The sequence below is a fragment of the Lampetra planeri genome, chromosome 57 (assembly GCF_965212315.1).
Source record: "Lampetra planeri chromosome 57, kcLamPlan1.2.h2, whole genome shotgun sequence".
NCBI classification, from domain to species: Eukaryota; Metazoa; Chordata; class Hyperoartia; order Petromyzontiformes; family Petromyzontidae; genus Lampetra; species Lampetra planeri.
In genome coordinates, this window is record NC_136163.1 from 1,753,360 (window position 1) to 1,778,406 (window position 25,047).

Here is a 25,047-nt window from a genome sequence, read left to right on the forward strand (position 1 = left end):
TATGCACTGCTGTAATCATAGCAGGTACCACCACAGCAGTATGCACTGCTGTAATCATAGCAGGTACCACCACAATATGCACTGCTGTAATCATAGCAGGTACCACCACAGTCAGTATGCACTGCTGTAATCAAAGCAGGTACCACCACAATATACACTGCTGTAATGATAGCAGGTACCACCACAATCAGTATGCACTGCTGTAATCATAGGTACCACCACAATATGCACTGCTGTAATCATAGCAGACACCACCACAGCAGTATGCACTGCTGTATTCATAGCAGATACCACCACAGTATGCACAGCTGTAGTCATAGGATACCACCCCAGTCAGTATGCACTGCTGTAATCATAGCAGGTACCACCACAGTTGGTATGCATTGCTGTAGCGAAAGCAGGTACCACCACAGTCGGTATGCACTGCTGTAGTGAAAGCAGGTATCACCACAGTCGGTATGCACTGCTGTAGTGATAGCAGGTACCACCACAGTCGCTATGCACTGCTGTAGTGAACGCAGGTACCACCACAGTCGGTATGCACTGCTGTAGTGAAAGCAGGTACCGCCACAGTCGATATACACTGCTGTAGTGAAAGCAGGTACCACCACATTCGGTATGCACTGCTGTAGTGAAAGCAGGTACAACCGCAATATGCACTGCTGTAATAAGAGCAGGGACCACCACAGCAGTATGCACTGCTGTAATCATAGCAGGTACCACCACAATATGCACTGCTGCAATCATAGCAGGTACCAACACAGCAGTATGCACTGCTGTAATCATAGCAGGTACTACCACAGTCAGTATGCACTGCTGTAATCATAGCAGGTAATACCACAATATTTACTGCTGTCATGATAGCAGGTACCACCACAGCAATATGCACTGCTGGAATAGCAGGTACCACCACAGCAGAATTCACTGCTGTAATCATTGCAGGAACCACCATAGTCAGTATGCACTGCTGTCGTGAAAGTAGGTACCACCACATACAGTATGCACAGCGGTAGCCATAGGATACCACCACAGTCAATATCCACTGCTGTAATCAAAGCAGGTACCACCAGTCAGTGTGCGATGCTGTAGTGAAAGCAGGTACCACCACAGTCAGTATGCACTGCTGTAATCATAGCAGGTACCACCACGGCAGTATGCACTATTGTAATCATAGTAGGTACCACCACAGTCAGTATGCACTGCTGTTATCATAGCAGGTACTACCACAGTCAGTATGCACTGCTGTAATCATAGCAGCTACCACCACAGTCAGTGTGCACTGCTGTGATCATCGCAAGTACCACCACAATATGCACTGCTGTAATCATAGCAGGTACCACCACAGCAGTATGCACTGCTGTAATCATAGCAGGTACCACCACAGTCAGTATGCACTGCTGTAGTGATAGCAGGTACCACCACAATATGCACTGCTGTAATCATAGCAGGTACCACCACAGTCGGTATACACTGCTGTAGTGATAGCAGGTACCACCACAGTCACTATGCACTGCTCTAGGGAAAGCAGGTCCCACCAAAAGTAGGTATGCACTGCCGTAGTCATAGCAGGTACCACCACAGTCGGTATACACTGCTGTAGTGAAAGCAGGTACCACCACAGTCGGTATGCACTGCTGTAGTGATAGTAGATACTGCTATCCAGTTGGTAGATACTGATATATATATAGTTAGTAGATACTAAAACAGTCAGTATATACCACTACAGTTAGTAAATACTGCTACAGTCAGTCGATACTACTATACAGTCAGTAGATACTACTACGGTCAGTAGCTACTAGAGTCAGTAGACACTACTATAAAGTGAGTAGATACTGCTACAGAGTTAGTAGATACTACTATAGTCAGTGGATACTACTGTAGTGCTGAACTTTACGCGGACAACTTCTTCCTTTTTTGTCGTCACTTTATTTTATCCAACTCAGCACATTCGCCACCAATCTCCAGCGCGTTCTCCGCTCGCTCGCCGTGCTCCACCGGCCTCGCTCGCTCCGTTCCTCCCTCTCTGTCTCTCCCGACTCCCCTCTCTGCTTCTCCGTCTCACTCCGACTGGCTCTCTCGTTCACGTTCCACTGCTAGCCTATCCATCCTCTCGTCACCTCCTCTTCCCTTGCTCCACCACTACCCTATTCTACCTCGTACCTTCCTCGTCTCCGTCTCTACTGCTACCCTATACTTCTTCTTCTACTCCACTGCTACTCTACACTTCCTCTCGTATCTTCTTCTTCTGCTCCGACCGTCTCCGTCCAGCTCCCAGCACAACTCCCCATCTCACTCTGACTCATACTCTTAGGTTTTTCGGTAAAGTCACCTAGATAAAAATAAATAAAAATAATAAAAATAATAGAAATAATAATAGAAATAAAATTATAAATCACGACGTTTCGGAGGCAAAACAAGTCTCTGTCATCAGGTGGGACCGTCACAGCTAGATTTATTTCTATAATTTTTATTTTTATTATTTATTTTTATCTACGTGACTTTACCGAAAAACCTAAGAGTATGAATCCTTGCAGTCACGAAAGTTCCAAATCTAGAATTAATCACTCCGACTCCCCCGTAATTATCCCCGTCCCTATTAATTTCCAATTAAATAACTGGCATCCCCCCTAACGCCCCGCGCCTCCGGCCCCCGCCGCCACCTGTCCCCATTCCCAGACTTAAAGGCGCCACACTGTCCCTGACAACAACAACTGGCCAATCACTGCCCTGCATCCATAATTGCCTAACGGGCCGTCTCCGTCTTTCCCGTTGTCCCCCAGCAACACCAGCATGTCCCGATACGACCCCACTATTTCCAACCCGCACGTGTTTACAATTACCCCCCTTGGTGCGTGTTAAACCACTACAATAGAGTCAGTATATGCTACTATAGAGTTAGTTGTTACTACTATAGAGTCGGTAGATACTACTGTAGGGCGAGTAAATACTACTACGGTCAGTCGTTACTACAGTCAGTAAATCGTCGCTTCGCCAGCCTGTCGGCGATGAGCGGCGTCTGGGAGAGCAGTAGACGGAGGCAGAGGACCCGCAGCTCCCAGCAGTTCGTCCTCTTCCGCCTCAACCTCTTCCTCCGACGGAGGGTCTGGTGGCTTTCTCTTCTTGAGGTGCTTGGACATTTTATAAGAATCGTCCAAACGGTCTCAAGAGATACTTCTGACACCAATGTAATAAAGGTCGTTGAGGCGACTTCTGGAATCCGGTCTTTTATTAACTTTTAATTACAGCTCTCCTTCACGCTGCTGACCGGCAGTGTGAGAGGGATAGAGAGAGACGCGCAGCCACGTGGCAACTTGGAGCCCCGCACTCGCGTGGCCTCCTCCTCCGTTCGTTCCAGTTCTGACCACGTGTTGTTCGTCTGCACCCCTATTTAATACCCGGGTCACGTGGTACGTTTCCACCAATCCTGGTTAGCCTCTATGGAATATTCCAGACTCCCTCGTAGTCTCCCGGGACCACGCCCCTGACTCATCTCCCCATTGGCTGTGGCCAAAGCCAGCAGAACCAATCCTCTACTTACAGCTGTCACCTTTCCATTACGTCAGGGCCACGCCCCTAGGCTTGCCCCCATTGGCTATGGACCAGGACCGGCAGAGCCAATCATCATGAAGAGTTGTGATACGTCAGTGAGCCGGATATATCCTCACATTACAATAGTGTGCTGATCTGGTGATTTCGAAAACATATGGTTAAGCCATGTTTGTTTAAAGTACAGAGTTAGCCTGATAACTTTTATCTCAATTGTTTTACGGTTGTTATTTTGCATACAGCATTGATATACGGCGTTTTTATCAGGAATATTTTGCTGTTTTTTCCTGGATGTTTCTGTCGCGCGTGGTCACTTTAAGATATTCTTTGTTCATGTTTTAGTTTGTTGCGGTTGCACCTGAGTCAAGAGCTGCATGGCTCACAGGGCTATACCGAATGAATGAAACTGAAAAAAGGCACTATATAAATGTTAACTACAATTATATACATGTTTCTGTTTGTTTTCTTGCGTATGGCACTTTTGGAGCTAAATGTCAATGTTCAGGTCTGCTGGCAACGAAAGGGCTTCAGGAGAGAGCTTATGTAAGTCCTGTTATTCCTCCATTGAAGAGACGGAGACCACACTGGCTTATTATGTGGTCCATCATTTGGGTTCACAGTTCCATTGCTTATTTAGTATTACAGTTTTTATTCTCCTAAACACGTTAAATTCATACACAAATACTTTTTACATACATTCCACTTTTTTGTGTCTGTGTATGTATATGTAAGGTTTTTAAGGGAAGTTTTGAAATATATTTTTCACCCGGGCAACGCGGGGTACTTCCCACTAGTTTTCTATAATTAGTAAGCTTAAGCAAATAAAAAATAACACTTACTACCCAGGGAAAAAAATCGTGGTACATCGTGAATATGTACGATCATCAAACATTGCTCAACCTCTATCATATTACCTAATAATTAATACAAATTAGTAAACAGTAATATCTATGTTTAAACGGAGCTATTAATCTGCACAACTCACGTTGATGCTTGTCCACGGGAATGAGATTCCCCCTCCCCCGCCGTCGCGCGTGTGTGTGTGTTGCCAGGGGCAACCCACGGTCAGCGTTTCGCGCATGCGCAAATGTGTGCTGTCGCGCTCTTAGCTGCGCGGGGAAATAATTAAATAACATCGAATAGCACTAAATCGTGATTATGACCACTTTAAAGGTGACGGGGCTCGGGGCGTGCCGCCCAGCAAATTTTTTTTTTATGTAAACCCCACCGTCCGAGAGCCAAATCCCTCGCAAGCGCGCGTCCACACAGGGACAAACAGAGGGAGAGACATAGAATGATGTTTATAGGTAAGACTAGCGGGAAGTACTTCTCTTAAAAACCTTACATCTACATACACAGATACTAAGTTATTGTGAAAGCCCGGTGGGCCGTTTGTCCATTTCTCCACCAACAAAATTATAAGATGCTTGCACAAGTCCAAAAAGTAATAGAAAGTTGGGGGGTAAATAGTTGATGTAAAAGGTTTCCGAAAATTGTGGACCCCCCCCCCTCAAAAAATATATTTACCTCCACGCAGGCATATATACCTACACACCCTACATACAACAAAGGAAGTAGTATCTCTTGACTCTGTAGTAGTATCTACTGACTGTACAGTAGTATCTACTGAACCAGAAGTAGCCACTGACTGTGTAGTAGTATATACTGACTGTAGCAGTATTGACTGACTCTAGTGGTATATACTGACTGTTTTAGTATCTACTAACTCTATATAGCAGTATCTACCAACTCGATAGCAGTATCTACTGTCACTACAGCAGTACATAGTGACTGGTGGCACCTGCTATGACTACAGCAGCGCATACCGACTTTGTTGGTACCTGCTTTCACTACAGCAGTGCATACTGACTGTGGTGGTACATGCTATGATTACAGCAGTGAATACTGTGGTGGTGGTGGTGGTACCTGCTATGATCACAGCAGTGCATGCTGTGGTGGTGGAACCTGCCATGATTACAGCAGTGCATAATGACTGTGGTGGTACCTGCTCTGATGACAGCAGTACATATTGTGGTGGTACCGGCTATGATTACAGCAGTGCATACCGACTGTGGTGGAACCTGCCATGATTACAGCAGTGCATACTGACTGTGGTGGTACCTGCTATGATTACAACAGTGCATACTGACTATGGTGGTACCTGCTATGATCATAGCAGTGCATACTGTGGTGGTACCTGCTATGATTACAGCAGTGCATACTGACTGTGGTGGTGCATGCTATGATTACAGCAGTGCATACTGACTGTGGTGGTAGCTGCTATGATAACAGCAGTGCATACTGTGGTGATACATGCTATGATTACAGCAGTGGAAACTGATTGTGGTGGTACCTGCTATGATTACAGCAGTGCATACTGTGGTGGTGGAACCTGCCATGATTACAGCAGAGCATACTGACTGGTGGTACCTGCTCTGATGACAGCAGTACATATTGTGGTGGTACCGGCTATGATTACAGCAGTGTATACCGACTGTGGTGGTACCTGCTTTCACGACAGCAGTGCATACTGACTGTGGTGGTACCTGCTATGATTACAGCAGTGCATACGGACTGTGGTGGTAGCTGCTATGATAGCAGCAGTGCATACTGACTGTGGTGGTACATGCTATGATTACAGCAGTGCATAACGACTGTGGTGGTAACTGCTACGAATACAGCAGTGCATACCGACTGTGGTGGTACCTGCTATGAATACAGCAGTGCATACTGCTGTGGTGATACCTGCTATGATTACAACAGTGCATATTGAGGTCGTACCTGCTATGATTACAGCAGTGCATATTGTTGTCATACCTGCTATGATTACAGCAGTGCATATTGTGGTGGTACCTGCTATGATCACAGCAATGCATGCTGTGGTGGTGGAACCTGCCATGATTACAGCAGTGCATACTGACTGTGGTGGTACCTGCTCTGATGACAGCAGTACATATTGTGGTGTACCGGCTATGATTACAGCAGTGCATACCGACTGTGGTGGTACCTGCTTTCAAGACAGCAGTGCATACTGACTGTGGTGGTACCTGCTATAATTACAGCAGTGCATACTGACTGTGGTGGTACCTGCTATGATCATAGCAGTGCATACTGACTGTGGTGGTACCTGCTATGCTTACAGCAGTGTATACTGACTGTGGTGGTAGTTGCTATGATTACAGCAGTGCATAACGACTGTGGTGGTAACTGATATGAATACAGCAGTGCATACCGACTGTGGTGGTACCTGCTATATCAGCAGTGCATACTGCTGTGGTGATACCTGCTATGATTACAGCAGTGCATATTGTGGTCGTACCTGCTATAATTACAGCAGTGCATATTGTGGTGGTACCTGCTAAGATTACAGCAGTGCATACTGCTGTGGTGGTACCTGCTATGATTACAGCAGTGCATATTGTGGTCATACCTGCTATGATTACAGCAGTGCATATTGTGGTGGTACCTGCTATGATTACAACAGTGCATACTGCTGTGGTGGTACCTGCTATGATTACAGCAGTACATACTGCTGTGGTGGTACCTGCTATGATTACAGCAGTGCATATTGTGGTGGTACCTGCTATGATTACAGCAGTGCATACTGATTGTGGTGGTACCTGCTTTGATTAGAGCAGTGCATACTGATTGTGGTGGTACCTGCTATGATTACAGCAGTCCATACTGACTGTGGTGGTACCTGCTATGATTACAGCAGTGCATACTGACTGTGGTGGTTCCTGCTAGGATTACAGCAGTGCATACCAACTTACTACAGTGACTCTTGCTGTAACGGTTCCACCTGAAGACAGAAGCTTGTGTTGCCTCCGAAACGTCGTGATTTAATTTAGTTGTTTTCATTTATTTTATTTTTTACCTACGTCACTTTACCGAAAAAACTAAAGAGTATCTATGGGGAGTGTTGACTCTATGGGTAGCAGTGTTGAGTCTATGAGTAGTGTTGAGTCTATGGGGAGTGTTAACTCTATGGCTAGCAGTGCTGAGTCTATGTACAGGGGTAGTTGATTCCAGTGGAAGGGTACAAGAAGGGAGAAAGATATAAAACATATTACAGAATTGCCATATATATTTCCACCATAAAACATAGATAACCGTGATCACACCGAAAAACAATCATCATCATAATCATCCTTCTGTATATGCGTAAGTGGCACACCTTCTTTGGAGATCGTAAAGTTTACATGTGAGAGAGGGCATTGAGGGGATTGTAAACAGAAAGACTAAATACCCTGGATCACAGCTTTCGTGGTTGTTGTGTTTTTTGTGTCTATGTTCATATATCTGGATGGCGTCATGGACAAATCTCTCTCTCTCCCCCTGCCGCCGTTTTCCCCTCTTGTCTCACGAGCTGCCCCTTTCTTATCTCTGACCACCCCCTCTCTCTCCCCCTGCCGCCGATTATCGTTAATGCAGTCGTTTGTTTCTCAGTCCTTTGACTCTTGGGCTACGCCCATTTCTACCCTTTAAAAGCAGCCTGCATCATCAGCTTGCCTCCACCTTTTTTAAATTCTTTATATTAAGTTCACTTGCTTGCTTGATTAGGACCGTGCAAATCTTTCGGTCGTTGTTTAAACCCACTTCCCGTGATCCAATCGAGCTGACATTTTCCACACAGACTCGTTGTGCGTGACAATTAGTGTTCGTGAAAAAAAATTCCGAAATTTTACACTTGTTAGGACAAAAATATTATATTTAATTACCAATTGCTTAATGCTGCCATGCAATCATCTGACCCATAGGTGGCAGCCATCTCAAGCCAGAGGACGAGAGGACTCTAGCCGCCACGCATATAAAGGATTTATAGTGAAAAACTTAGTTTTTACGGGTTATACTTGTTCTGCCTGAGGACGATTGCTTGCATTGCGATCAGAACGTCGTGATCTCTTTTTATTCTGCCTACGAGACTTTACCGAAAGAACCAAAGAGTATTTATATTCCTATTTCTATTATTATTTAGTGATCGCTTTTTAGATAATTATTCTGTGGTTTGTTAATTCATAAGCTATATGCTGGATATCAGTAAATAATGTTATATTGATTACCTGAAAGGTTCTATGACTTTCTTATTGGAATTGTTTTGTTTGTATTATTATAACTTTATTTATTTAATATAACAATTGTTCTATGTTTGATTGTTCTATTTCAATTAAATTATTTTAATAAATAGATGTTGGAAGCAATTCATATCGTTTAAGTTCTCATCCTTGCATTAGAATATATAGAGCAGTTCATATTTTGATGGTATCATGTGGTAATACTCAATCACATTTTTTAAATCTATTACACAGTGAATATTGAACTGAAGCTTGACTTCAATCTCACATCAAATCGCAATCGCAATATCTGTCAGAAAAATCGCAATTAGATATTTTCTCCAAATCGTTCAGCCCTACTTCATTCCGTCTGTCACACGAACTCCGCTCGTCATCCTCGCAAGCGGCGGCGGCGGCTTCTGGCCAAGCCGTCGAACGAAGACGGCGATCACCGCATCGTCGCCACGTGGCGCTTTCAAACGCGCTTCTGGTGCCGTCTGGAACGCTCCTTCCTTGCGACATTAGGAAGCCACTGGGAGTTGTGGCACTTTCAAATCATCATCTAGATTGGCAAACTAATTTATTTAGAAATTCTTGTTGTTGTGTTTAGTTTGTTGTCCTTCCCCCCACACCTCCAATAAGTGTGGTTGGCTACGTACGGTGGTGAGAAAGAAGTTCAACATATTACGTACGAAAAATCAGAATAGGCTTTACCCTTTCTGCCAATAAAACAGGAGGTATCTATTTGGTGTTTGAACCAAATAGATACTTATCGCAAGGAATCAAGCACTGCATTAACCACAAACAGTACTTGTGGTGAACATGCAAACAAACGTGCTCTGATAATGCATGGGCGTTATCTTTGAAACTGATTGGCCTACACCAGAGACGGCAGCCTTCTGCTGTCTCTGATGTAGTCTCACCACCAGTTTCAGACCAGAGAACGCCAAAAAGTGAACAGCACAAAGAAAATGCACGTGTATTATAGTATGTATAGCTCGGGGTGATCAGCTTTCTCAAGGGATACCTTTTGTGCCAGTATCAAAGTATGAAAAATAATAAAAGATGTTGACCCTTTCTGGCAATAAAATAGGAGTTGTGTTAAGATGTTCAAACACCTCCTAAATAATTACCGAACGTCATTTATATGAGTCCTGCTGCCCGACAACACGGCGGGAGGCAGTAGTCGTGTTCCCGAAGAATGTCGCATTATGGAAACATGGCGTTGTAATAAATAACATATAATGCAGGGGGTAAAGCATGGTCCGCGATAACGTGCGTGAGATGCGTATGCAGGGCCCAACGAAGATTGAGGATGCACGGTGGGTAGCATCTGGAAGCATCCAGCAGCATCCCAATGCCTTGTTGTGACTCTAGGTAGCATCGAGAAGCATCCAACAGCATCCCAATGCCTTGTTGTGACTCTAGGTAGCATCTAGAAGCATCCAGCAGCATCCCAATACCTTTATTGTGTGACACTAAACCGAGGCAACCATACGACCGCTTATCCCCACTCGCACGACCGTAGTTCCGTTCGCTCGATTTCGTCATATATCCTATTCGCATCCACCCTATATCGCGTTATAGGGAGAATGGACTGTGCTTTAAAACATCGTAAAACAATTAGGTTAAACTCACGAACACTGGTTGCCTACTTCCCAGCCAAATGCCCACCACTCCTTGAGCCTCGACTGGTTTTATTGACCAGCAAACATCTGTGAGCTTCATAGCTCATCGGATTCCTCCTCTGGTAAAAATACATTTTATGATTTTAGTAATGTCAGGGTCTTGTGAAATTTCCTGAGTGAAAACTGTCAGGCCGAAACGAATCTCAGTGTCATGGAGAATTCTTCGACCAGGCGATTGATATCTTAGGCCTGGCAAAACTCCTACGGCGAATTCGCTAGGCAGCTGGCTGGCTGGTGATAAGAAGTAGGTGCGCATTGCTACGCCGTGTAAATGCAAACTACAAATTGTAAACTCTGATTTCCCTTCAGCCCCAGGTCCGAGGGAAGCCACAGATCAAAGCTTAACCCCCGCACATTGAGTCCCTTCTATGCCTGACGAAGACCTTAGACCTCGAAAACGTCTTTAAAAGCCTCGGAGAGAGAACTCGTAGCCCCCCCCCGGCAGAACCGCGGGTTCCAGAGGGGGAACGTGGGTTCTGGAGGGAGAACGCGGGTTCTGGAGGGGGAACGTGGGTTCTAGGGGGGAACGTGGGTTCTGGAGGGAGAACGTGGGTTCTGGAGGGGGAACGTGGGTTCTGGAGGGGGAACGTGGGTTCTAGGGGGGAACGTGGGTTCTGGAGGGAGAACGCGGGTTCTGGAGGGGGAACATGGGTTCTGGAGGGGGAACGTGGGTTCTAGGGGGGAACGTGGGTTCTGGAGGGGGAACGTGGGTTCTGGTGGAGAACAAAGGTTCTGGAGGGGGAACGTGGGTTCTTGAGGGGGAACGTGGGTTCTGGAGGGAGAACGTGGGTTCTTGAGGGGGAACGCGGGTTCTGGAGGGGGAACGGGGGTTCTGGAGGGAGAACGTGGGTTCTGGAGGGAGAACGTGGGTTCTGGAGGGAGAACGTGGGTTCTTGAGGGGGAACGTGGATTCTTGAGGGGGAACGTGGGTTCTTGAGGGGGAACGTGGGTTCTGGAGGGGGAACGTGGGTTCTTGAGGGGGAACGTGGGTTCTGGAGGGGGAACGGGGGTTCTGGAGGGGGAACGGGGGTTCTGGAGGGGGAACGTGGGTTCTTGAGGGGGGACGCGGGTTCTGGAGGGGGAACGTGGGTTCTGGAGGGGGAACGTGTGTTCTTGGGCAGAACGTGGGTTCTGGTGGGAACGTGGGTTCTTAGGGGGAACGTGGGTTCTGGAGGGGGAATGTGGGTTCTGGAGGAGGAACGTGGGTTCTGGAGGAGGAACGTGGGTTCTGGAGAGAGAACGTGGGTTCTGGAGGAGGAACGTGGGTTCTAGGGGGGAACGTGGGTTCTGGAGGGAGAACGCGGGTTCTGGAGGGGGAACGTGGGTTCTGGAGGGGGAACGTGGGTTCTAGGGGGGAACGTGGGTTCTGGTGGGAACGTGGGTTCTGGAGGGGGAACGTGGGTTCTGGTGGAGAACATGGGTTATGGAGGGGGAACGTGGGTTCTGGAGGGAGAACGTGGGATCTTGAGGGGAAACGCGGGTTCTGGAGGGGGAACGGGGGTTCTGGAGGGAGAACGTGGGTTCTGGAGGGAGAACGTGGGTTCTTGAGGGGGAACGTGGGTTCTTGAGGGGGAACGTGGGTTCTTGAGGGGGAACGTGGGTTCTGGAGGGGGAACGTGGGTTCTTGAGGGGGAACGTGGGTTCTGGAGGGGGAACGGGGGTTCTGGAGGGGGAACGGGGGTTCTTGAGGGGGGACGCGGGTTCTGGAGGGGGAACGTGGGTTCTGGTGGGGGAACGTGTGTTCTTGGGCAGAACGTGGGTTCTGGTGGGAACGTGGGTTCTTAGGGGGAACGTGGGTTCTGGAGGAGGAACGTGCGTTCTGGAGGAGGAACGTGGGTTCTGGAGAGAGAACGTGGGTTCTGGAGGAGGAACGTGGGTTCTGGAGGGGGAACGTGGGTTCTGGAGGGGGAACGTGGGTTCTGGAGGAGGAACGTGGGTTCTGGAGGAGGAACGTGGGTTCTGGAGGAGGAATGTGGGTTCTGGAGGAGGAATGTGGGTTCTGGAGGAGGAACGTGGGTTCTGGAGAGAGAACGTGGGTTCTGGAGGAGGAACGTGGGTTCTGGAGGGGGAACGTGGGTTCTGGAGAGAGAACGTGGGTTCTGGAGAGAGAACGTGGGTTCTGGAAAGAGAACGTGGGTTCTGGAGGAGGAACGTGGGTTCTGGAGGGGAACGTGGGTTCTGGAGGAGGAACGTGGGTTCTGGAGAGAGAACGTGGGTTCTTGGGCAGAACGTGGGTTCTTGTGGGAACGTGGGTTCTGGTGGGGGAAGGTGGGTTCTGGAGGGGGAACGTTTGTTCTGGAGGGAGAACGTGGGTTCTGGAGGAGGAACGTGTGTTCTGGTGGGAATGTAGGTTCTGGAGGGGGAACGTGGGTTCTGGTGGGAACGTGGGTTCTGGAGGGGGAACGTGGGTTCTGGTGAGAACGTGGGTTCTGGAGGGGGAACATGAGTTCTGTTGAGGCAACGTGGGTTCTGGTGGGAACGTCGGTTCTAGTGGCAACGTGGGTTCTTGGGGGGATCGTGGTTTCTGGTGGGCGAACGTAGGTTTCTGGTGGGAACGTGGGTTCTGGAGGGGGAACGTGGGTTCTTGGGGGGTCCGTAGATTCTGCTGGGAACATGGGTTCTGGTGGGAACGTGGGTAACAACCAGCCCTCCCCCTCTCCCCGGGCGCTGCCACCACCGCCGCCACCACCGCCGCGCTATCACTGCCCCCTGCACGCATTCACGTGCAGGCGGAGCACCCCGCGGCTGTGCAGCCTCAGCAGTTCCGCGAACTCGCTGGGCATGTAGTGCCCCGACTTGGGCTGCTGGTCGTCGTAGTAGTGGTGGGGCAGCTGGCGGCCCAGCGGTCGGTCAACAGGGGCGGCCGCGGGGGCCACGGCGGCCTGTGCCCCCTTCTTCCTCTTCCTGCTCCTCTTCGGCTTCCTCCTTCTCTCGTCCTCCTTCACCTGCGCCGGGGTGGGCAGGTCGTGCACGAACGGCCAGAAGCCATAGACGTGCACCTCGTTGCACAGATCCATGGCCACGCTCGTCTGGGGGGGGGGGGAGGTGTGTGAGTGAGGAGGGGGGAGATAGGGGAGGTTGGGAGATGTTTTGGGATAATTTTATGGAAGTGTGCACATTCTATTTAAACTATTAATCCATTTTTAGCTGGTAATAATACGAATGTATAATGTGCATTACATCCGAGGATCCCAATGCGTAAGGAATCACTGAGATGCTACGTAGCTCTTCTTTCAGAAGCCACTTGGCTATCATGAATGATATCTCAATGAAGTGGTTTATTATTACGTAGGTATAAAATAAATTAAATCACGACGTTTCAGGTGCAACAAGGACTGAATCCAAATGTACTAACTTTGGTAAGGCACTGCCTTACCAACACATACTTCACTGGTAATGGTATATTCTACAAACAACATTAGGGTACCCCAATGGGTTCTCCCTTACTGACAGTGGTAGCGAATGTTTTCATGGACAAATTTGAGACAGATGCCATCCAGACATCCACCCTATGTCCTTCCTTGTGGAAGAGATATGTGGATGACACGTTCATAATCTGGCCACATGGCCTGCCAGCACTTAACCAATTTCTCAACCACGTCAATTCCATACACCCGTCTATTAAATTCCCCATGGAAGTGGAAAAGGATGGCAAGCTACCATTCCTGGATGTTTTGATCGAGAATAGACCTGATGGCTCGTTGGGACATTCGGTCTACAGGAAAGCCACCCACACGGATGCCTATCTAAAGCCTGACTCCCACCACCATCCAGCCCAGAAGAATTCCCATATCAAAACACTACACCATAGGGCCCGTTGCATCTCCGACCAGCACCACCTAGCCAGTGAGTTGGAGCACGTACACCAAGCCCTCAGAATGAACGGAAACAACCTTTTGAGGATCCAACCAAAACCATCACTTTACCATACAAAATCTTAAACAAACACAAGATCCAGGTTCGTTTCAACACAGGACACAAACTGAGTTGTGGTTGCGGCAGCAGTTACATTGGGGAACCGAAACGACATGTCTCGGACCGAGTTCGTGAACACAAGGCAGATCTGGAAAACGGTAGGACCAATACTTCTACCGTTGCCGCTAATTGTTTTAACGCTGTGGGCTCACACGAAATTGATTTTTCCAAGACAGAGGTACTCTGCAAGCCTACCTTCAGAGATTTGTTCATGAAGCCATCCAGATATATAAATACAGACACAACTTTAACCGAAAGGATGGGTACAAACTGAGCAATCATTGATAGGACGTTATTAACCAGGTAAAGTCTTAACTAACTGTGATGTTTCCATCCTACCTGCCTATGTCAGCTGTTATTTCCGATTCTCTGTGTCTCTCTCTCTATGCCTCTCTCTTAGTTCTCTCATGCTCACATGTCCTTTGGATTGCACTCTCATACCCAAATGCCCTTTGGATTGCACCCGTTGGGTTGCACTCATGCCTTTGGATTGCACCACTCTTCGATTTTAAATTAACATGTTAATCTCTCACATTAACATAGCCACTTCCATGCCCTCCTCTAGGAGGCCGCTTTGGATTGCACCACTCTTCGATTTCATATTAACATGCTAATTTCTCACATTAACACAGCCACTTCTGTGCCCTCGTCGAGGAGGCTGCTCTCCTATCTTACAGTTACATGGTCATATCTCACATTAACATCATTAGCCCCGACCACTTCTTTATGACCCTTGGGCTACACCCATTTCAAACCTTTTAAAACCGTCTGCCTTAGCAGCAGACTATGCTTTCCCACCTGATGACGGACGCTTGTGTTGCGCCCGAAACGTCGTGATTTATTTTATTTTATACCTACGTGACTTTAACGACAGAACCAAAGAGTATGGATTCCTGCAGTCACGAAAGCTTCAAATCAAGATTGGCTTATTATCATCATCATCGTGTGGAACTTTACATCAGCAGCCAAATTTTCGAAACGTGTGTTGTTGATTTATAATGTGAGGGGAAAAGCCAGAGAACCCCGAAAAAAAATCTACGCGACCACAGAGAGAGAGAGAGAGGCACGCAAATTCCGATTATACAGCAGGCGTCAGGATCAGGATCAAAGCCTCCTGTACAACAGGCGAGGTAGTTGGCATCTCCTAGCCACCGTAGCGGTGGACTCATAAAGAAATGCTCAGACTTACTTAGGAGGGAAGATGCAAGGGGAAGTTGGGAGACACGGGGAGACACAATGATACACAGAGAGACATAGGGAGACATGGGGAGACACGGGGAGACACAGGCTGCTCCCTCTGCATCTGCCAGAGCTGCACCTTGACTCAAAACCAGTTGATCTTATATCTTGATTTGTGCTTCAGTATTAACCACTATCTGATTGTGCTACCACCACACCTGCCCGTTTTGGCCTGTGGTTGATATTTTGATACGTGTGTTGATTTTATATGTGGCACATTAGGAATTGACCACTCTTTTAATTATCTCCTCGTGCAGCAATGGAGTAAAGTGTGGCTTTGTGAACGTCCCTTATGTGATGTGCAATACATCAATGCTCGTGTGTACACCAGCATGCGATACTGAGTCGGGCCTATAGGTGGCTGACAGGGTTATTGAGTAACCGGACCTGTCCACCAGTCACTTGGTTAATGGCGACTTTCTCTGTTTGTGACGCACGTGCTGTTGCATTTTACAGGTAAGGGACCCAAATGTTTTTTTTACAGTACGTTTACAGTACATATACAGTACAGATAATGGGTGTAAGATACCAATATAAGTGGATGGTATAGATAGACATACAGCTTAGGATTAAAGGAATATTCGAATAGTGAAGTGTAAAGGTTATGATTGAAGACAAAGATGGTTCATCAGTAGTGGAATTGGGTTTAAGGGAAACTGTTGTTGAGTAACCTGACCTGTACACCAGTCAGGTGGTTAATGGCGACTCGGTATTACACACGTGATTTTGCATTTTACAGATTATCACAATTAATGTGTTAGCCCTCGATTTGGACCACCTGCCCCCGTCCTTAATTTCGAGTGTGAAATATGTAGGTAGGAGGACTTTCGTTTAATTTATACCATAACGTATTGCGATGCCCTCTCCAATTGGGGCTAGTTTTTACTCAAAAAATAAATTGAATGAATGAAACGAAAAGGGAGACGTGGGGAGACGCAGGGAGACACTTGAAGACACGGGAGGTAGGGGTGTAGACACGGGGAGACACTGGGAGACACGTGAGGCAGTGGTGTAGACACGGGGAGATACCGGGAGACACGGGAGACAGGGAGGCAGAGGTGTAGACACTGGGAGTCACTGTGATAAATGGGAGACACTGGGAGACTACGGGAGACACAAACAAGCAGAGGTGGAGACACTGGGAGACACGGGGAGGCACTGGCAGACACTGGAGTCCCTGGGAAGCACTAGGATTACACTGGGAGGCTGGGTGTAGACACTGGGAGAAATGGGGAGACACTGGAAGAGACTGGGAGACACGGAAGACATTGGGAGATAGTGGAGACTGTTCCCGTGGTGCATCGTTACCATAATGAGGCCCGAGGTGAGGTGCGACTCCTTGACGCCGCGTTCCATCCAGAAGTGAGAGATGGCCCTCATGTAGGAAGGGTTGAAGAAGGCCACGCGCTGCTGAGACTCAAAGTCTTCCAGGGTAAATATGGCCTGGGGGGCGTGGGGGGAGAAAGGGGGGCGGGGGTGTGAGGAATCGCTGCCGCGTGTGATGCCGTATGGACACGGGGTGCACAGATGGACACTGGTGGACACGGGTGGATGTGAGTGGGCCGTGGTTACCCTGTACGCGAGCGACGTGAATGCAGACATGGTGAAGGCGGGGATGAGAAGGATGCTGGCGCCGTACGAAGACATCTTCCTGATGAACTCCTTTCTTCTCCCGATCAGGGACTCGAATCTACATACACACACACATGGGGTTACACACACACGGGGTTACACACACACGGGGTTACACACACACGCGGTTACACACTTATAAATGCACATGGGGTTAGAAATAGAAATGCAAATATCCCCCGTAAAGCCTTAACAGACTTTTGAGGCAAGTGCTGTTAGTGAGCAACTATGAAGGCTGGCACGGCACACCAACACCACAGCCAGGCCGCCTTTGTGTTTACTACACACCACACCCAGGTACTCATTTGAGGCCGAGTTGATCTAGGGGAGAAGCCCAGAATCGGTTCAGATAACCGCTACTCCGAGTTGGTGGCGGCAAGCGTCACCAGGGTTCGACAGACCTTGTAATGCGAGGGCGGGGGGCGTGGCCCAGGGCGGTCGGCCCCCGATTCGTTCACCCACCTACCTCCTATTGGAGGAGGGAGGATGTCTCTACAAATCCGGCCGTCCCACTTGATGAAGCCGGTTGTAATTGCTTTTGAAACGTCAGACTCAAAGTTGTAAATGTCATGGATTTGCTCTCCAACACACCAGTGCAGCTGTACTTGTGACGAATTGGCTGAGTTATGTTCGCGGGACACTAAAACTGACTAACTGGTTGTGTCGGGTGGTGGCGGGTTTAATGACACAACGTTTATATTAAGGCGATCTAGCCCAAAAAAATTACTATCATGAAAGACAAAGATTCCCCCGTGTGTAGCCTTTGAGGCACGTGCTGTTAGTGAGTCGGCAATTGTGAACGCCGGTGGTGCGGGCACACGGGGCGGGATAGTTGGGCCTTCAACGCACCTAGGGCCGCCTTTGTCTCCCCAATAGCAACGTTTAGTACACACATGGCACACCGGTGTGTTCACTTGAGGCTGAGTCGACCGAGGCAACACAAACGACAAAGATCCGCCAATGTTGGGGCAAGTGCTGTTTGTGAAGAGGAGCAGCAATTGTGTTATACCGTCGAATACAGGTCGACACCCGGGGTTGAGGCACACTGAGGTTTATTACAACAAACGTTGTGACATACACACTTGAGGGGGTATCGGCCCCCTCACCCGTCTATCTGAGGACACACCTCCTAGCTATCCCTAGCCTGCCTCAGAGTCCTCCTCTCGTGGACTAGGGGAGGCTATCTTGGCCCGACACTGGTCAGTCGGGCCCGGTACTCAGAGTCCAGACCAACACTGGCTCTGGCTCTGGCACCACGCCACTGGCTCGAGCCTGCGCGGTCCTGACAAGGACGGCGTAGCAGGGGGAGACCAGGGCTCTATCTCGGACGTCTTCCGTCTTCTCTTCTTAGCTAACCCAACTCTCTCTAGCCCCCCGATACATTCCCCTTTTATACATCCCCCTCCCTGAGGGGTGGGGCCCCGGGGGATCGTAACGTCCGAAGCGCGGACGTCGTAGAGGGCACCTGCCCGTGCACTGACGTAGCCCCGCCCACTGTGCTAGTTTCCCGTAGGATCCCATACATATCAGCTCGACACATATTTCCTCCGTAAGACCCCTACAATTGTAAAAGCCGGTGGAACGGCACACTGGCTGGGTGGGTTGGGCCAGCGCCATGGCCGGGGCCACCTTTGTCTCCACAGTTGGCGTCATTTTCTGCACACTTGAGGCTGAGTCGACCATCGGCACGCGACCATGCGCACTCGCTAGCTCGCTCGCTCACCGATTGATGAAGATGCTCGGGTTGGAGGTGACGATGTCCGTTTTGCTTCCCACATCGTCCTGGAAGTCGCCCCCCACGGGAGGGATGTTGCATCTGGTGGACAATGAAGGGAGTCAGCCTCAACCCTGCCCACACGTCTAGAGTTCAACCCTGTCTACATGTCTAGAGTTCAACCCTGCCCACATCTAAAGTCAACCCTGCCCACACGTCTAGAGTCAACTCTGCCGATGCGTCTAGTCTTCAACCCTGTCCACATGTCAGGAGTCAACTCTGCCCACATTTATAGACACTCACTCCCTCCCTCCCTCCTTTTCTTTTTACTTTTTAACGATCAGACGGAACTTTGCTTCGTTCATCATGTAGTTTTTTTTGCTTGCTTATGTGCCCCCTTTTTTAAATCAAAGATATAACGCGGGTTTCCCGTATAACATAAGTGCCATTATGTGCTGTTGTGTCCATAGACACCAACAAAAAAAAATCACCCTCAAAAACCCATTACCAGATCTCCTGCTTTCATCAGATTATACAAAGCACCCTCGGTAGCCCAACGCGTCGAGAAAGATGCGACACCCCCCGTCAACTGAGCGTACCGAAATTCCAGCCAAATTATTGCAGAAACCAGGGCCTTGAAGATGCGGCAGTGGCTGGAGAAGCCGCTCCCCTTCAATTGCGCATTTCCTGGCCCTATAGATGGCGAGTTTGGCGTTGTTCAGGATAAAGTTCGTCAACCCCTCTATATCCTTGGTACCCTCGTTCCCCCTATATCCAAAAATAAGAATTGTGGGTGAGAAATGAAGATTGAATTTCAGTAGAATATTGCTTAACAGCTTATAGAGTGATTCTAGGCTTTTGCAGTATACGTATTGGTGCGCCACTGTTTCGAGCTCACCACAGAATCCGCATTCAGGATTTGTGTCTGTGAAAAGTGCCAGAAATGTGTTCGTGGTTACAGTCCCATGGGCAATGCTCCAGCTAAGATCACCATGGCGCTTGTATGACGGATTTGAGTAAAATAGCTCCCAATGAGGCTTCAAGCAATCACTGCAGGGCATCGTGTCCCCCCAAGCGTAGCATTTGTGTGACATTATTATTTGTCGGTGGTGGAAATCGACCATTTGGGCATACAGCTTTTTCCGGTCTACACCCAAGAAGCACCCCTCCTGGCCATTCCCCGAGGTGTGCCCCCCGTGCTGCTGTGAGGAAGAGAGGTGAGTGTGCTCCCGTGTTGGGACGACATTCAGCTTTGATGGCACTGGGCCACTGCCGGCGTCCACCATGCGGTTCTCCATGGCAGGGCCCACAAGAGCGGGTAGTGGCAGGTTGGGGTTCCGTAGCAGCGGCTCATGAGCGAATTCCGATGCTGACCGGGCTTATTCAGTCGGACGGTGACGAGGAAACCCCATGTATGTAGGACACTCCTGTAGAAGTGGGGAATCTGTGCGAGTGGAATACCTATAATGTCCATAAAGAAGAGCTGCTTTCTGCACTGAAGGCCCCCGAGGTTATTTAGAAAAAAAGATGCTGTAGAACACCACATGGGTGATGGGGTCGTGTAGAGGAACCTCTGTACGGCTTGTAGACGAAATGTAGACAGTTGGCTCTGTACACAAACTAGACCTTGCCCACCCTCCCACAGTGGCAAGGCCAAGATGCCAGCAGCCACACGGTGCTTCCTGTGCGACCAGAAGAAGGCAGCTATCAGTCTCTGAAGTTTTTCTATCAGGTATACGGGTGGAGTGAGGGAAAAGAAGCGGTGCCACAAGGTGGATGCAACCAACTGGTTCACCACCAGGGGTTTCCCTCTAAACGAGAGAGACTTGCGCAGGCGCCTCCAAGGCTCCAGTCGTTTCCTCACCTTCTCTTCCAGGAAATCCCAATTTTCCTGCAGTGGTTTTTCTCCAGGCCCAAGGCGCACGCCGAGATGTTGAAGACACTCTTTGCTCCACATTATTGTCTTGGCCAACTCAGGGAACCGGGCTTCATCCCACTTCCCAACAAGCAGCCCACTGCACTTCTCCCATTTCATCCTGGAGGAGGACGCACGGGAGTAAACCTCTTGGCACTCGTGCAGCCGTTCGATGTCGTCAAAACTCAGTAAAAAGAGGAGAATGTCATCGGTATCGCTGTGAGGGTCACTCTCATACTGGGCTCTTTTAGAGTCAGTCCGGTGAGTCGGCGTTGGAGTAGGTGCAGAAAAGGCTCCAAGACGAGAGTGTAGAGCTGTCCTGACATAGGACAGCCTTGCCTGATACCTCTTCTGAAATCTATAGGAGCTATTAGTCCACCATTTACTTGAACCAGACACTGGGCCATGTTGTACAGCAGACTAATCAATCCTATGAAGCGAGTCCCAAAACCAAAAGCTTTTAGAGTACCAAGAAGATACTGGTGATCATCCCTGTCAAAGGCTTTCTCTTGATCAAGGAAGAGAAAGGCAAGTGGAAAGTTCAACTGTTCCGACAGAATGATCAAATCTCTGACCAGGAAAATTCCATCATGGATGGTCCTCCCCGGAACAGTGTATGCCTGGTCATCGGCGATAACCTTAGCCAACACCCTCTTAAGCCTTGCCGATGCAGCTTTCGCGAGAATCTTATAGTCCGTGCTCAGCACTGAGACTGGACGCCAATTTTTGAGGTGTCTGAGGTCACCCTTCTTCGGAATCAGTGTGAGCACGGCTCTCCTCCATGACTGAGGCATCACGTTGGTCTCCACTGCTTCATCTAGAACGGCCTTGTAGTCTTTACGTATTGAGTGCCAAAAATGGTGATAAAACTCCCCCGTCAGCCCATCAATCCCTGGAGACTTGTTCCTGGCCAGGGCACTCACTGCCATGTCCAGGTCGCTTTGTTTGACCTCTTCTTCCAGAAGGTCCCTGTCCTCTTCACCCAAAGTAGGCAGGTCCTTCCAGATTTCATCCTGGCCCATTGTGGAAGTATGCTCTGGAGAGAAGAGATTTCCATAGTAATGTGCTATTGTTGAAGCTATTTGATTATTGTTTGAAAAAGGAACCCCTTGTCATCAAATAAATGCTCCATGGCTTTACGTCTACCATTCTGCTTCCCTAATGAGAAGAAAAGTGTCGAGCTTGAGTCCATATCAAGGGTATCTTTAAAACGAGAGCGTACAAATGCCCCTTTTGCCTTTTCTTTCTGCAACCCTTTTAGACATTCTAGGGTTTTCACATATTCCTGCAGTAGGCCTGGGTCATCCCCAATCTTCCGCCTTTGCTCTAAAATATGGACCCTGTTCCCCAACTCACAAATTTCTCGGTCAATATTTTTTGTCTTTCCCCAGGCATACAACTGACACAGTTTTTTGATGTGTACTTTCCCTATGTCCCGCCATTGTGCTAAGCTATTAAACTTATCTTTATTTCCCTGCCACTCCACCCAGAAGACCCCAAAAAGATAGGTGGAGGTGGTGTCTTGCAAAAGGGCATTATTGAAATGCCAGTATGCCAATCCCCTTGGGACTCCTATTTTCATTTCAAGTAGTATTAGGCAATGATCGGTCAGTGGTGCTGCCTGAATATTGGACGACGCTGCACTATTTACAAGGTCTTTCGAGATGTAAAAACAGTCGATCCTTGACTGCGACAGTGTTCTGTCAGCTCGGATTCGTGTAAAGGTGAAACCTTGCTGCTTTGGATTTTTGCATCCGCCACACGTCTTCAAGACTGTACGTGCGGAGCACATGCTGTAAGGTGTTCAGGACCCCGCTTTTGCACTGCTCGGTGCCAGTGCGGTCGAGGACATCGAGTGTACAGTTGAAATCTCCCCCCAACATCAGACACTCGTCATTCGGGATGGTTTGAGATAGTCCTGTAACTCATTGAAAAAAAGCAGTTTTCACGCATCATTGATGGGTGAATATGTTTATGAGGTGGACAGAAATGTCATTAAGTTTGATCATTACATCGAGGGTTCTTCTCGGTACCACCTCAATTTGGTTAACTATGGTGGGCGTAAACCTCGGTGCAAATAGCGTTGCCACTCCTGAAGAATAATGAGTAAGGTTACTGAAAAACAAATCAACTTTCCATTCCGTTTCCCATTCATTCTCCTCGCTGGTCGTAAGATGCGTCTCCTGCACAAAGAGCACCGAGGCTTTGTGTTCTTTTGTGAGAGAACGCACAAAGTGTCTCTTGAGTGGACCACTACACCCATTTATATTATTTAAGAGTTTGTCTCTTGGATTTTTCCTCACTTGATACAGTAAATTTAGCTGTGACGGTCCCACCTGATGACGGAGAATTGTGTTGCCTCCAAAATGTCGTGATTTATTATTTTATTTCTACTATTATTTCTATTATTATTTATTATTTATTTTTCTTCTTCTTCTTCTTATTATTATTTTACCTATGTGACTTTACCGAAAAAACCTAAGAGTATGAATCCTTGCAGTCACGAAAGCTTCAAATCTAGAACCATTCATATTAATTGCCGCTATCCGCAGCATTACGTGTCAGTGGAGTTGTCGCCAGGTGTGTTTTCCTTCCACGTAGTTAATTGTCCCAGGAAGTACCTGATCCTTTTCCTTTCCTTTCCAGACGACGACTTTCTCTGTTTCTTGAAGTTCCCCTCAACATGGAGTAGGGAGGTTATTATTGCCTCCACATTTCACCACCTTGATAGAGCTGCAGTCATCCTTTCTTCTGAACCATGCACTTCATCTAAAAAGTTCCATAGCTCTGACTGTGAGAATATTGGTGCCCCTTTTGTCAGCTCAGCAGATGTCAGGTTCACCCCACTTTCTGTGCTGAGGGTTTCTTCCAATTCCTCTTCTTGGCTTCCCCCCTCAGCCCCCAAGCTTTGAGGATTTTCAGTCGTCGTGGTATCCTCCATCAATGCTTTATCGGGTGATGCCGCTTGCCCCTCAATTGACGGCCTTCCATCGTCCTCGTCTTGGTCACCCGCAGTTTGGTCAGTGGGGCCCTGTTTGGGCTCCTCCGTGCTCTTGGCTGCTCGCATTTCCTGGGAGCCCTCGGCCGCCTCATTGGGCGTGCCGTCGAGGTCTGAAGTGCGACCCTCTTCACTTGTTTCCTTCGCCACTTCACAGATTGCGGTCTCCCCTGCTTCCACTTCAGGCTCCAGATTTTCTTCAGGCGTCCTGCGCTTGAGCTTGGTTCCTGCACGGGACTTCTTCCCTGTGCGTGTCCCACCTCTAGGGGCATCTGGGGTGGCAGAGACCCCGTCCTTGCCACCAGTGCTCTCCGCATCTCCCCCAGGCGTCGGTGCGATGTCCGACTCCAACTTTGGGAGATCCTTAAAGGGACTGACCTCATCCCCACTGGATTCTGGAGACAATGAAGCCGAGTCCTCCACAAATTTCCTCTTCAGAGGTCTGGCTGTCAATGATGGCTGGGTGGCTGGCCGAGCCTCAGTCTCCATGGCAGTAGCTGGTGTTGGAGTGAGACCTACCGCCATCTCGCGTGATCTCCGTGGTGAGGGACCCTCTCCTGAGTCACTTGTTGGGTGTGCTTCTTTATCACCCTTTCCCACCATTGCCTCGCGTTTGGATTGGGCATTTGCTGTCTTCGGGCAGTGTTTTTTTAACATGCCCCTCTGCTTTGCATAGGTTGCATTTTAGCACGTCCCTGCAGCAAAACAGCCTATGGGGCCTTCCTCCATTCATGACCACAAAGGAGCCCTCCTCAAGCTGCCCATTGGGCACCAGTATGTAGACCTGCCTTCTAAAAGACAAGACATGCCTCAAGGCAGGATTTTTGAGGCCCAAAGGCACATGCTGAAGGTTGGAAGTCAGCGTGCCCAACTTAGCCAGGTGATCTTGGATGTCTTTATCGGGAATGTAGGGGAGGACGTTGGATACGATTACGCGTACCGATGGTGATGAAAGTGGCTCCAAGGTGAGGTGCCAATCGCCAACCATCAGCCCCTTCTCCATGGCGGCGTTTGCCACCTTTTCGGACTCCATGAAGAAAACCACCCTTCCACTCACCTTGGAGGCGTACCTTATCGAGCCTCCAGGCACGATGGCGCCCAGCACATCCACGTAAACTTCAATCAGGACATCGGTGGAAGCCGGGCAGCGGATCCCAACCTCGCGTGGAAGCTCCAGCTGCTGCTGCTGCGGGCGCCTTGCAGGCCCCAGAGACCGGCCTTGCGTAGGCGTGGTAGCTTTCGCGTACGTTGTTGCGGTGGACATCTTCACGTGTGTGAGATGTCAC

General features: G+C 48.8%; 1 protein-coding gene across 1 annotated transcript in view; it reads right to left on the bottom strand.

The window, feature by feature from the left end:
- Nucleotides 1–12,987: 12,987 nt before the first annotated feature.
- Nucleotides 12,988–25,047, bottom strand: part of LOC144735796 (alpha-2,8-sialyltransferase 8E-like) — a 112,800-nt gene continuing 100,740 nt past the window's right edge. Inside the window, exons 8-11 of the mRNA XM_078618317.1 lie at nucleotides 18,858–18,950; nucleotides 17,075–17,192; nucleotides 16,811–16,945; nucleotides 12,988–13,317 (exon numbers count right to left, since the gene is read on the bottom strand). Of these exons, the coding sequence (XP_078474443.1) occupies nucleotides 12,988–13,317; nucleotides 16,811–16,945; nucleotides 17,075–17,192; nucleotides 18,858–18,950 (676 nt within the window). The remainder of the gene's footprint in view (nucleotides 13,318–16,810; nucleotides 16,946–17,074; nucleotides 17,193–18,857; nucleotides 18,951–25,047) is intronic.